General features: G+C 54.9%; 1 protein-coding gene across 1 annotated transcript; it reads right to left on the bottom strand.

Moving 5' to 3' along the window:
* Positions 1 to 9,531: 9,531 nt before the first annotated feature.
* Positions 9,532 to 11,649, bottom strand: FOXD2 (forkhead box D2). Its single transcript, XM_020987693.2, has one exon. It carries the CDS (start codon positions 11,541 to 11,543, stop codon positions 9,984 to 9,986), a length of 1,560 nt encoding a protein of 519 aa, XP_020843352.1. The 5' UTR covers positions 11,544 to 11,649; the 3' UTR covers positions 9,532 to 9,983.
* Positions 11,650 to 13,958: the final 2,309 nt, after the last annotated feature.

Below are 13,958 nucleotides of genomic sequence, written 5' to 3'. Positions count from 1 at the left end.
GGTGACAGAAGTCATCTTTCTCCTCTCCCTCCATCCTCCTCAGTTCCTTTGAGCAAGTTGAACCCGATGCCTGGAATTCACTCACTCCTCCTCACTTTTTCCTCAAAAAGAGGCCGGGATCGGGAATCAAAGGATCAAATTCCAGGTCTGCCATTTACCACCGGTGTGAATGAATTTTAACAAGTCACCTAACCTTTCTGAGCTTCCGTTTACTTATCCGTAAAATAAGATGATCTCTGAGGTCTCTTCCAGCTAGAATCTTGAGAGCCTGTGATCCTGCGAGACTCAACCCTAGGACCTCCTCCTCTAAGAAGCCTGCTCATTTTGTACCTCCAGAAAGTGCTTCATATTGTATCCTGGCCCCCTCCCAATAGAACCTACGTTTCTTTTGTCTCTATATCCCCAGAGCCTAGCGCGAAGTCAGGTACTTAGACGCTTACTAGATGGTTTTATAATTGAATTGAATTGGAAGAAACCTTAGAAAACTGAATAGGAAGCTGGAAGAGACTTCAGAAAACGCCGTGTTCAACGTCTTTTTAAAATGAGGAGACTGGGACGCAGGGAGAGAAAAGGACGTGCTTCAGGTTACGCTTGGAGACAGCAGCCGAGCCAGGACCGGACCCCGAGGTCTGTCACTTTCTCCCCATCACCTGCAGCTGCATCCCCACAATCGATTCCTTCTCTAATCGGCGGCGGGACAGCCCTGCCGGGTGGCGACTCCTCCGCCTGATGCACTAAACGGGGTTCGCGAAAAGGACAGCGCTTTGGTTCTCCTGGACCAGGCGGCTGAGCCTCTGACCCAGCGGCGGAGTCCGTCTGGACTGATGGAGAGATGCAGGAAGATCGGGGAATGGAGGAGCTCAGGCTCCGACCTGAGTCCGCTTGGATCGAAGAGCTACGGATCCCCACGGGTAGAACAGACTAGCACGGTGCTAGGGAGGATAGCGAGAGGATAGGGAGCTGCCCAGCCCTGGGCCAAGAGAAACCTCGCGCCCTCCTAGTCAAGACCCGGGGCCAACCCACCTCCGCCCCCTCGCCCTGACTTCTTTCTCCTTGCCTCGGCAGGAAGAAGCCTTTAAATGTCTGAACCCTTCAGGGACTTGGAGTGGGGGGAAAAGAGAGAAACAGGCGACCCTGGTCCACCGCGAGGAAGTGAGTGAAGCAGGCAGAGAACCCCCAACTGCCAGCGCAGGAAGGCTCCTTCCCCAAACGCACTAAAAAAAAAGAAAAAGCCACTTTTTTCCCAACCCACACGGGTAACAAGGGAGAGGGGTGCCGTGTCGCAGTCTGTGCATCCGTAAATGAGGCGGATAACCCGAGTCGGAAAACTAAGCCTCTGAAGTACCTCTCTTCAAAAGAGAATAATTCTAAAATGGATGGATGTCTAGAGCCTAGGTGATGCACAGCCCGGGATTTACCCATCTTACAAACAGGCCCTTCATCCCAGAATTGCCACTCGCCGCCAGCCTGTAGCCGCGGCAGTATCTGAGCCGCGCTGCGACCACCTGACCTCTCTTCCTCAAGTCCCAGAGCTTCGGTGCGCCTTCTATAATTTAGATCTTGCCCCAATCCTTGCAACACCTGAAGTATTGGGGGCTGGCCGGGTCCAGAGATTTGTACGTGGTGGCGACCCAGAAGCCGTTTGTTGTCAAATCGAAAGGTTCCGATTTATCTGCAGCTTTACTTCCTGCGTAGACCCTGGCCCCCACCCACCTACAGCAGGAGCACCCCAGGTTACCCCTTCTCATCTCTGGCCTCTTTTCCTCCTCCTCCTATCCCTTCTTCCTCTCTCTTTCTCTCTCTCCGTCTCTGTCTCTCTCCTTCGCTCGGACGCTCTTTCCGGACAACCCGGGCCCGCGGCTCCTTTAGCTCGCTGCCCTTCGAGCCCTTCCCAACCCGCCGCCTTCCTTCCGAGGCGGGGTTTAAATAAACGGACTCGGGGGGCCAGGAGAGAAGCTGGGAGAGCGGGGGTGGGGAAAGGGAAAGGGGGGGGGCCCGCACAAAGGAAGTAGACTAGGTTGACGGGCGGGGTCGGGAGATTGGGGAAGGGGCGCTTAGGAAGCGGGAACCCTCTCCCGCGCCAGCCAGGACAAACCCGGCTGAGAGCAAGAAAGAGCGAGTGAGCTAGCGGGCTAAGGGACTTCTCCCCTAGCTCGTGTTTGCGGCTCCTGGGTGGTCTGAGTGGAGGCAGCGAAGGAAGAACAGAGAGAAGCCGCCACTAAACAAACGGGCTGAAGGGATAGAGAGTTATGGGGTGGAGGTGGTGCAGCATCGGGGCGCCCCCTTGAACAGACCTCCGGACCTTCTCCTCCCTCCCCTCCCGCCTCCGAGGCACCTATCCTAAGGACCCTTTGGGAGTAGGGAAGAAATCAATACCGTGGGGGAAGGGGAGGGAGGACAGGTCCAGACTCTCCCCCACCCCCACCGCCAGCCTCGGGCACCCAGGACCCGAATCAGGATCCTCCCAGAAAACGGAGACTGAGAAATATTCCCTCCCCGCACCCCACACCTTTGCTTTAGCTTCTCCAAGCGCCGGAGGGAAAGAGATGAAATTGACCGAAATGGAGGGAAATTGACCACGGAAATTCGTCAATTTTCTCTCCATTTAAAGTCTCTGCTCTGCTTGTCTGTCTCAAACAGAAGCCTGTTTTTCTGGGGATGTTTTTGGTTGTTTTAATCTTGAGAGGTTAGAGTTTGCCTTTGATGTTATTATTGTTGTTGACGTGATTAATAATAACAGTAAGAAGAGATAGTGATGATAATAACAATAATACCAAAGCCTGCGGGAGGGTGGGGGCTGCGAGCAGCTGCTGGTTTTTCCCAAGGTGCTTCCGGGCTTCCTGGTGGGGGCGCATCTCTGTCCGTGGGGATGGGGTGGGGGTGGAGGGGGTTTCCATTCTATCCTAGACGTTCTATGCCTACACCTTCCGGCTCTCAATCTGGTCTCTATGACAGCCGGGCCCCCTCCTCACTACACTCTTTGCCTCCAGATCCCTAGGGAAGATAGACTCCACTGCCTAATAAAGACAGCCTCTCTTCAAATGAAATCCCTTGTGTATGTATGTCTGTGTGTGCCTGTGCGCCGAGTCTGTGAATTTTCGACTCAGTCCCACAGAATATCAGAGTTGGAAGGGTTCTTTATGAAGGGGGGAATCGTTAATTTTACAGTTGAGAAAAATGAGGTTCAGATAGAAGAGACTAGTCCATACACAAAGATCCAGAGAAAGAACCAAGATTAGAAGTCGGGTGGCCTGACTTCCCTTTATGGGATTTTTCTGCCCTATCACCTGTTCTCCTCTTTTTGTCCATTTCATCTGAACCTCCCAAGTTTTCTCAGTGATATGGCCCTCATTCCTGGAGAGAAACCAAGAGGAAGAGAAAAAAAGATGAGGGAAGAGATGGTTCCATCCAACTTCATCCCCTCCTTCAACCCCCATTCCCAGTAGCTTCAAGTCTGGGGGCTAAGACATAAAAGGGAAAGGGGGGAAAGGGCACCAAAAAATAAAACACACATGAGAACAGGTTGGAAGGGCTGCCTCTCCCCCCCCCTAGTCTTTGGCCTGTGGGGCCCCAACCTTGGGTTTAGTACTTGGGTTTCTCAAAGACTTGGGCAAAAAGAGGCTTAGATATTCTTTCTCTTCTTCACTCCCTCCCCTTCCACCTCTAGAAATGTGGAAGGACTTCATAGAATCATAAAAGAAAAAAAAATGCACCAAAATAGGTTGTTACTGCTGGAAAGAACCTTGGAGTGTGAAATGTATAGAGTATATTGTGTTAAATAAAACATAATGTCAGAGTCAGAAGGAGCCTTAGGCCATATCAGAGCTGGAATAGCTTATAGAAGTTAAGAATCTGTAAATGTAGAATAGTCCAGCTGTGAACACTGGAAGGGAGCTTGGAACATAAGGGGTTATGGCCTCTAATCTTGGAGTTGCATAGGACCTTGGAACATAGCTGATTAGAACACAGAAAAATTAACTCAGGAATGGACCTAAAAACATAAACTATTCAATAATCTAACTTTGGAGCCAGAAGGAACCTGTGGAACACAGAATATTGGAGCAAGGGCCAAGTTTGTGTTACTATTGACTATGTGAGTTAAAAGGAAATTTCCTTAGAACCTATCAATATTAGAATATAGAATGTGGAGACCAGAAAGGACCTTAGAATCCTAGGCTGTAAAATATTAGAGCTAGGAGGGCACTTAAGATATAGACTGTCCAAGCTAGGAAAGATCTTGGAATAAGCTTAGAACAGAGAATGTAGGAGCATGGTTCCATGTTAGATTTTAGTCTGAAAGGACCTTAGACCGTAGAATGCTAAAATATCAAATATTAGAGATGGGAAGGACATTAGAATAGAGAATGTCAGAGCTAGAAGGGATCTTAGAATGTAATGTTAGAGAACAGGACAGATACTGTTTGGATTTAGAATGTCCTGGCAAAGGGACCTTAGAACATAGAATGTTAGAGTATGGACTCGAAGAGTATGAAGACAGGGCTTTAGATCCAGAATTCTGGAGCTGGAAGGACCTTGTAGATTGCCCTAGGCTAAACCCCTCGATTTGCAGCTAGAGAAGCCAAGGGTTTCCTGAACTCATCCCTGCCCCATCACTAGCACTCATTTTGAAGCCGGGGTGAAGCCAGGGGCCGTCAGCTCCACTCCCTTCCTCCATCTTCTTTCTATCTCATAGATGCCTGACAAGTGACTGAGGAACCTGGGGCTCCTGCAGGGCCCAGGAATGACCTCTAGGAATTTATAGTCTGAGTTATTAAGCTAGCTCCAGCTTAGGAGTCATATGCAACCTCAGTGTAAGATCTTGCCTCCCCGGCATCCCAGAGGACCAGAGAGCAGCCAGGTTTCCCTCATTGCACTCCCCAGTCTGACTCCCATAGATTAACAAAGAAGGCCCGGCGGCAGAGATTCTGCTTCGTACCTTTTGGTCGGAGGTTTCATTGAGTTCTAATTGTTCTTGCTTAAGAGGAAGGAACACTAAGGCCACTGATTCATCATAGGTGCCCAGTAACCAACACAGCCACTGAGCCTGGGCATAACTAATTTACTGATCCAGAGCAAGGTAAGGAAGGCCCAGTGTTTGTCCCTGGCTTATCTCAATTTCTGTTTCTATTTCCGTCTGATTCTCTTCCTTCTATCTCTCTTGTCTGTCTGTCTGTCTGTCTGTCTGTCTGTCTCTCTCTCTCTCTCTCTCTCTCTCTCACACACACACACACACACACACACACACACACACACACACACTTCAGGAGTGAAAAGCCCTGATGCAGAGAAACAACCTCCAACATAGCCATCCACCCACCCCCTCATTTCCTCCCATTATCCCACTTCGAAGTAGAATATTTTTGCCACCTATTCCCAATTAACAAAGGGTGGTTTCTGGGAGGTCACGGACATTGATGATGGGCTCCCTTTACCTTCCTGTTTGCACACACTCTGCTTGCCTGGGAATTGGATGGGGGGGGTAGATAGACAAACTTTCTTCTGTAGAGCTTTTAAGAGAACCCAGGGTGAGTAAGGAATGAAAGCATTCTACCTCAGTCTTATCTGCATGCCTAGGCCCTGGCCTCCTCCTGAGCCTCCTGGCTCACCTTAAAGAGATGGTTTGCTTGTCTACTGTTTTCATCATCTGGTCCCTTCAATCCTCTATGCCTGGAGTTGCCTGGAGATTGAGTCCTATGTCTTGTCCCTAGAGGGGCTCTGATCCTTCCTGGGCTTCCTCCCCCCTTCCTCAGCACAGAAAGGTCTGAACAAACTCCAGGCTATGTAGGTAACTGGCTCTCCTTCCTGTCTCAGCAGCAGCAGCTGAAAATGGGGGACTGATCTTGTCCAGGAGCTCCAGCTCTCTCCCTCTTCACCCTCAACACACATATACAGAGCTCTAAGTACTTACACACAGTGCACTTTCATAAGAATAGATATATTTATACGCATATATTCACAGTCACCCACACTTACAATCATACATATAAATGTTCATAGTGTCCCATGCGCATCTACTGTTACATACATGCATAGTCATTCATTCTCACATGTACATACACATACTCTCACACACATATAGCTCTACAATGCTAACTGAACCCACAGGTTTCTCCATTTCACTTTCTCTCAGGCTTTGAAACTCACAAGAGGCTCAGACCAGCCCTAATTTCTCCCTTGGTCCCCTAAGGGCCCAGAGCAATGCTCTCTTCTCACTCCTTAATAATTGTCTCCTTTCCTGAGTTCAGAAAAGTGCAAAGTGAATTATTTGGGATAGAAATGACAGCCCAGCTTTCCCTCATGCTCCAAGTCTTCCTCCCACCATCACTTCTAACCTGGGGCTGCCTACCAGCCCGTCTGCTCAGAAAAATGAAGGGGAAAGAGGAAAGTCTATTTCTCTCTCTCTCTCTCTCTCTCTCTCTCTCTCTCTCTCTCTCTCTCTCTCTCTCTCTCTCTCTCTCTCTCTCTCTCTCCATGTTCCACTGCCATGAAGGGGAGGAGGAAATGGGAAAGGCTTTTCTATCCTTCAGGAAGATCCAGGGCTCACCACCCATTCACAAATTTCAGAGGGAAAGACCAGAGAGAGAGAGACAGAGACAGAATGAAAAACAGGCAGATGGGGGATACCAAAACATTGAGAGATGCAGGGAATGAGAGAAAATGAAATGTAGAAAGAGACCAAAAGGAACAAAGAATGCCAGAGCTAGATCGAGGGAGCTGAATCGAGGGAAGGAAGCCATGGAGCCATCACAAACCACCCAACCCCGCCTTAGGGAAAAGTGCTGTTGACTCTCCAAGTTCCCCAAGAAATTAGTGGGAGCTATCTGATGTGCCTGCATCTCCTTTCCCAGAAAGAGCTGTGGAGCCCCAGTCTATCAGATCTGATCACTTCTTTCTGTCGGTCAGCTTAGTATCAAGGGCCCAAGCCTAGCTCTGTCCAGGCAATGGCAGTGTGTAGAGAAGATGGAGGTGTGGGGCCTGGCCTGGCTGGGCCAGGAGTTTGGTCTGGGACCTAAGCCTCCAACAGTCAGGCAGCTTAACCCGGCCAGACTTCTCAGTCAAGGCATCTGCAGCTATCACCCAGGCAGCTGGGATCCCACTTCTAAAGGAAGTCTGTGCATCCTCAAAGACTCCAAAGATGGATTAGGGAGGGCCATTTCCAAATAACTCCAGTCTAAACTCCTAGTACAGCAGTCCGTGAAGGCTCTCTGTACACCATCTCTGGATACCCTTCTCACTCCCAAATTAAATGAGCCTCACTCTCAACTCTCCTTGGCCACCCAGAAGATGCAGGTGGCAATCAGAAACTACCCTCCCTTTCTTGGACCCCAAACCAAACCAGCTCTTCTCTCCCTACTTCCTAAGACACCAGCAGTTGGGGTTGACACGAAGAGAGAGAGCTAATCTCCGAGGCAGGGTTTGCATGGTGACACATGTGAAGTGATTCCTTTCAAACTAATGACTCGGCTCCAGGGGCCTTTCTACTGACCAGCCTAGAGGAAAATGAGCTGAGCCTCCCAGGGCCCATCCAACCCCTAGATAAAGGTGTCTGCTTCCAGGGGACCAATCTCCACCCTGCCTCCCTAAGTGAACAATTGGAAGGTCTGTCTGTGAAATCGAAAATGAAAGTCGGAAGACTGAAGGGGTCAACTCACTGCACAGAGAACGTTGTCAGAGCAAGAAGGGAGCTCAGTGGTCAACTAATCGAATACTTCTGTTTCACAGATGAGGAAACTGAGGCCCACAGAATTTCATGAACTCGCAGATGGTAAGAGCTGAGAGAGATTTTAGAATATAGAACATAAAAGTGAGATATGGGAAGAATCTTGGAATGTTGACTCCAAAATATTACGGTTGGGAAAGGGGGATCCTAGTCAAAATAAAGTGCAACTCCCTCTTTTTTCAGAGGAGAAAATAGATCCAGAAGAGAAAGGACTTGCCCAAGGTCACATGAGGAATTAATTAGTTGAAGAGATTGGACTGAAACCCAGTCTCACTAGATCACAGGATTTAGCACTGAAAGGAAAGATCCTTAGAGGCCGCAGTCATCTCCGAATGAGGAAACTGACTCCCAATGCCCAAGGTCTATGCCATTCCCCAAACCCCTGACCGCCGGGGTGACTGGCAGCTCCCAACCACGGATCCTGAGGACCATCCATCGGATTTGGGGGTCTGATTCAGAGGGTCGAGTCATCCCCACGGTTAAAAAAAAGAATCCTTCCTCCCCACTCCACCTCATTCCTGTCACCCCGCCCCACCCCCAGCCGCAGTAACCTTGCTTCTTGAGTCTGGTCGGCCTCCCTCCTTCAACTCTAGCTTAGACGCGGGCCTGAGGCTGAGACTCCCAGGGCCCAGAGACAGAGGGAGACAGATGCCGCAGCTTCAGTGAAATCCACAAACATTTATTCTTTGACACCAATTGGGGCAGGGGCAGGAGCAGAAGTCGAGGGGCGAGGCTGGGAAGGAAAGTAGAGGAGGGAAGTAGGGCTGAGCTGAGGGACGGGGCAAGTGGCAGAGGTTCCCTCGCTTCCACATCAAACCATCCAAGGGGGTCACAGATCCGCCCAGTCTATCCTCTGGCCCAGGCTCCTCTCTCGTGGACCGTGCCGAAGCAAAATAGCAACAAGGCCCGCGCCCCTGGAGAGATCCCCTAGAGAGGAGGTCAGGCCAGCTCTGAACTATTTACAAATACCTTACAGGGTCCGGGGAGGGATTCCATCAGGAGGTCCTGGACGGAAGTGGGGGGGGGGAGGCACAGAAGGCTCTAGGCCTCTCTCCGCCTCCCACAAACAGGGGAGAAGGGGAATCTCTGTGCCCTTCACTTCTTGAAATTCTTTTGCCTCTGGAGAAAATAAATAGGGCGGCGTTGGGTGACCAGAAAAGGAGCTAGCGAAGAAGAGGAAGAGAGGTTGACAGTGAGTAAGGTTGAGATGCACACCCCAACCCCCACCCCCAGCCTGGGAGGCACAGAACTGGGCGGAGGAGAGAAAGCTGAAAAGCCTAAATTTCTTTCCTCAGCAAGGGGAGGGATCCGTTTTTAAATTTTATGCCTGAATTATCCGGGTGGCTGCCACCCCTGCCCTTAGCTTTGCTTTCGTAGACACTGCTTCACGTTGCAGGAGGGCAGGGGCGGGGGAGGGGGGCGGGGGGGTGGAATCCTATGGGACTTGAAAGCGACAAATTCTCTTGCAGTCCCCACAGAAATGGAGCCTCGATTCCCTGGGTGGTAGGGGGCGGCGGGGAGGAGGAGGAGGTAAGTACACAAGACATAGACTTACGTTTCTTTAAAGGGCAACCCGGGGATAACTCCGACCTCAGAGCTGGGGAAGAGGGAGTGGGAAGTGGGGGTGGAATTCTCACCGCCTGGTGGAGGCCGCGTCCGCACCGGCCACTGGGAAGCAGAGAGCAGGCAATTATCCAGGGGTCCCATCCATCGGAGGCGGCAAGCCAGATCCAAGGGGACAAGCTCACTAGCCAAAATACCCTCTTCCCGTCGTCCCTCCCCGCTCCCACCACCCCTACCCCCACAGGGTTTTCCGGTTGGCACGAAAAATCCGGATCTTTGCCTTTGCTCCCCAGCTCGGTGGTCGCAGAAAGGGCCGCCTGGCTGCGGCCCGCGGCCCGGGGCCCAGCTGCCAGGTCCCACTTCGTTCTAAGGAGACACAAATGGAAGGTCTCCCGTCTCAGGCTGACGCCGTCCTCCGCCCTCGTCCTCCTCGGGCCATAGACCTATGCGGACTCTCTTAAATACTTGGCCAACCCGCGGGGAGGCACAGGCCGAGGAGGGCGACGGGGACCTCGGCAGCACGTTGCTCCAAAGAAGCTCTCACTCCCCGCAGCAAGTCTTCCTCCCATCGACCCCAACGGAGCGAGGCCGGGTGAGTAAGGGAACGGCCAGGGGAGAAGGGTGCGCGAAGAGCCCCTAGTGTATTTGGAAAGTTTGGTCCCCTAAGTTTCTCTCGGCGCGGAGTCCTTCGAGCGTCGGTTCAGAAGTGGCAGCCACTCAGGCTAGGGATCTTGCTGGCGAAGTTAGGGCCCGACTGCAGCAGCGCGTCCCCGGGGTGCGAGAGGCGGATGTGGGCCGGCACCGGCGTCAGCGCGGGCGCCGGCAGCACTGCCAGCACCTGGGCTTGGCCCCCGCTCGGAGCAGTAGCGTAGGGAGACGAAGGCGACCCTCTCCCGGCTATCGTTCCCCCTACGCTGCTTCCGCCGCCCGATACGGGGCCCGGGCCCGCTGGGGGCGCAGCGCCCCCGATAATATGGTCTATGGAGAATGAGGGCCGCCCCCCAGGCCCGGGCCCGGCCCCAGACCCTGAGCCCGCACCGCCTCCCCCACTGTCCGCCTTCAGGCTGTGTAGCAGAGCCGCGGCGGCCGCTGCCGCAGGCAGGCTGGCCGCCGTGCCCGCAGCCGGGGGGCTCAGCTGCGCGGGATAGAAGGCCTTCCGGCAGCCCAGCTCAGCCCCCAGGAAGGATGGAAGGCCGGCCGGAGTCGCAGCGAAGAGCGAGGCGGCAGCCGTCGGGGGACCTGGGGCCGGGGCCGGGGTCGGGGCCGCCTGAGACTGCACGGGCGGCGGCGGCGGGGGAGGTGCAGGTGGGGGTGCGGCCAGCGGGCACGGGGCGGCTGCGGCGGCTGCGAAGGAGAAGGCGGCGGGGTGGCCAGGGTGCGGGGCTGGGTGTGGATGCGGAGGCTGCGGAGGGCCAGCGTGGTGCGCGTGGTACCCGGGCAGTGGCAGCCCGTAGCTGTAGCCATAGGCGCCGTAGGCAGCGAAGCCTGGGAGGAAGGCGCCAGGGTCCCCTCCACGCAGCAGCAGCTCCGGGTGCGGGTGGGCGTGCGGATGGTGCGCGTGGGCGTGCGTGGGAGGCAGCGGCTGCCGCTTGAAGCGCTTTCTCCGCCGCAGAAAGCTGCCGTTGTCAAACATGTCGGCAGACTCGGGGTCCAGCGTCCAGTAGTTGCCCTTGCCTGGGTTGCCGGGCTCCCGGGGGATCTTGACGAAGCAGTCGTTGAGCGAGAGATTGTGACGGATGCTGTTCTGCCAGGCAGGGAACTTCTCCCGGTAGTAAGGGAAGCGGCCACTGATGAACTCGCAGATCTCGCTCAGTGTCAGCCGCTTCTTGGGGCTCTGAAGTATAGCCATGGTGATGAGCGCGATGTACGAGTAGGGCGGCTTCACCAGCGGGTTCTTGCCAGCCCCCGACGGCGCCTTGTCCCCGCCGGCCGCTGCGCCCCTGGGGGCCACAGGGGGCTCGCCACCGAGGCTGGGCTCTGCTCCCCCCTTGGGCCCGGCCCCCCGAGGGGTGGGCGGCGGGAGGAGCCGAGGCTCGCCGTCCGAGGACTCACCTTCCTCCTCTTCCTCCTCCTCATCCCCTTCCTCCTCCTCCGGCCCGTACTTGCACGCGTCCCGAGGGGTGGCGGCGGTGCTGAGCAGCGGGTCGCCTCCTCCTCCGCCCCCGCCGCCCACCACGTCGATGTCCCCCTCGGCCTCGGACAGCACTGCCGGAGAGCTCTCGGAGGACATGATCTCGCAGCAGCAGCCTCCTAGGGTCATGGTGGTGGCCGCCGCCGCCGCCTAGTCCTGGGCGGGCGGCTCTGGGACCCGCGCTCCGAGCGTTCCTCCTCCGCTGCTGTCTCTGTTCCGGCTCCGGCTCACTGGGTCTTGGTGCGTGTGTGTTTTGCGCGCGGGGAGGGGAAAGGAGGGGAGGGGTGGGGGGGAGGTGGACCAGTCGGGGGTGAGCACAGAGACTGGGGGTGTCCCCCAGCTATGAAGCGTCCCCTGGCGGACAAGAGCTGCACTTCTCCCCAACCGCGTGCGCCCAGCTTCTCTCCAAGAAGTTAGGGACACCCAGAGCTAGTGGGAAGAAGCGTGTGGGAAGTGTAGGGGGTGTGAGGGGATTAGTCACTTTCTTCCACCACCTCCCCCTGTGGGGAGGGGGGCTGGTCTTCTTTGCTGTTGGAAGGGGGGTTGGAAAAGTCTTCTCCCCCCCCCTTCCCGCTTCCTAAGGCGGAAGAGCTGAGGGCTCCATGGGGAGGGTGGAGGGGGTGGGGAAAGCGAGGGGCGGGGAGGGAAGGAAGGACGGATGAAGGGAGGAAGAGGAGGAGGGCAGCCGAGTCCCGGCGGTAACTAGTAGCCACTGTGGATATGAAGAACTCTGAGGGCCTTTATACTTGGATGGGGCGGGGGGGAGAATTGGAGTGTCACGTGGCGTTGCTGACTGTTGGCTGGGTCCCCACCACACCCCGGGTCCAGCAGGGATTCCTCTCTCTGCTCCCCACCGATTACTCGTCTCCGCTCCTCTCCAGGCCTCTTTCTCCAGCAAGGGCCGATGCAGGGCAGCACCGACAGACAGACTGATGAATAGCCCGACGAAAATCTGCCAGCCTGAGTTCGCAGAGCTTCTTTCGGCAGGGAAGTTCCCTCTCGAAAGTTTTGGTACCGCACCCAGGAGCCATCGCACCCAGGAGCCGGAGCCGCAGCCGCCCGAGCCTCCCGAGCCGCCCGAGCCGCCCGAGCCTCCAGAACGGAAGCCGCTAGCCTGGGTCCAGAGGTAGTGAGGAGAACTAGCTGCACAGACCCCGCAGCTGACTCCTGGGGCTAACTGCGCGGGTCCTTGAACTAAGCCTCCGGCCGCCCCTCAATCAGCCCCCTTCTTTTTGCCACCCTTTCCCCTCCCGGAGCCTTCAGCAACCAACTCTGAATGCTAAGGGGCCTTAGGATATGCTCCCCTCACTTTCCCGGCCTGAGTGGGGAGGTCCTGGGCCAGGCAGGGATCGCGCCCAGCCAAGGTGTGGAAGGCGAGGTGAACCTCCTTCCTCTGTATATGTGTCGGTCGGTTTGTCTGTGGGTTTAGTTGTCTGGCTCTCGAGCCCTGTAGCTCAGACCGTGTCTCATTATCTCTGTTTTTCTTCTTGTCTCTCGTCCCCCCTTTTTGCCTCTCTCTCTCCGTCTGACTTTTTTCTCTGCCTGGCTCCTCCTCCTCTTCCTCCTCGGGTTCCCTTTCTATCTCTCTCTGTCTTCCTCCTGCCCCTCCCACAGGAGACCCTCTCAGATTCTCGGTGTCCTGGGACCTTCGTTCCCCGCCAAGGAATTATTAGCGTCCTTTGTCTCTAACAGTTCCTTTAACCGATCCAGCCAACCTGGGAGCGGGCCTGGCCCTGGACACTGAAGGGTCGGAGGCCGCTGGCGTTTGCTCCTCTGGAGGATCCCGCTGGCCCAGGGGCGCACCCACCAGAGATGAGAAAAGGCGTAGACTCTCCTATTAATAGCCCTTCCCTTGCGGACTATAACCCAGACCAAAACGAACGCTCTGAGTCTGGTCTGGCTCGGCCACCCGAAGGACCCTCAACCAGGCCCTGTCCAGCTTTCTCGGTCTCCCTGTAGCTAGCCTTCCGCCTGAGGTGGAGGCCGGGCACTGAATTGGATGCTACCTCCCCATTTGTCTGGCACTACAACTCTGACCCTGCAGTTCTGAAAGGTCACTCCGTTTGACTTGGGTTCCCCCAGGCAATCCCGATTCCCGCTATTCACCCAGCCAACCCCAGTCTCCTGTTAAAGCTGTCTCACTCCGCCAGGGAAATGGAAAGAGCCATGGCCTAAAATTCAGAAGCACGAGGTTTAAATCGGGTTCTGCTACGGTCACTGTGTAAGCCCCTTCCCTTCTCTGGGCCTCAGTTTCCTTCTCTATAAAATGAAGGGGTTGGGACTCCAAGGTCCCTCCCAGACCTGACAAGAATGTTTATGGGATGTAGGCTAAGGTTGAGGGGAGGGACTGTGCTTTCTCCTCCCTTCTCCCTCCCCCCCCATTGCAGATTTGTATTCTGGCAGAGGCTGATTCTTTTGGGGAGAGTGAGGAGGTGGCTACAGTCTGTCTCCCCGCCTCTCGATTATTTTCTGGGAAAAGGCAGAACCAATATTTCCTGACCTTCGTCCCATCCCAACCCCTTCCAGGCTTGAGATGGAGTATTT

This window comes from Phascolarctos cinereus, unplaced genomic scaffold, assembly GCF_003287225.1.
Source record: "Phascolarctos cinereus isolate Bilbo 61053 unplaced genomic scaffold, phaCin_HiC Scaffold_5;HRSCAF=322, whole genome shotgun sequence".
Taxonomy (NCBI): Eukaryota; Metazoa; Chordata; class Mammalia; order Diprotodontia; family Phascolarctidae; genus Phascolarctos; species Phascolarctos cinereus.
This window is presented reverse-complemented; position numbering and strand designations above follow the sequence as displayed.

What these genes read in the sequence shown, in the direction of transcription:
- FOXD2 (XM_020987693.2), bottom strand. Translation starts at nt 11,543, where the DNA reads ATGACCCTAGGAGGCTGCTGCTGCGAGATCATGTCCTCCGAGAGCTCT.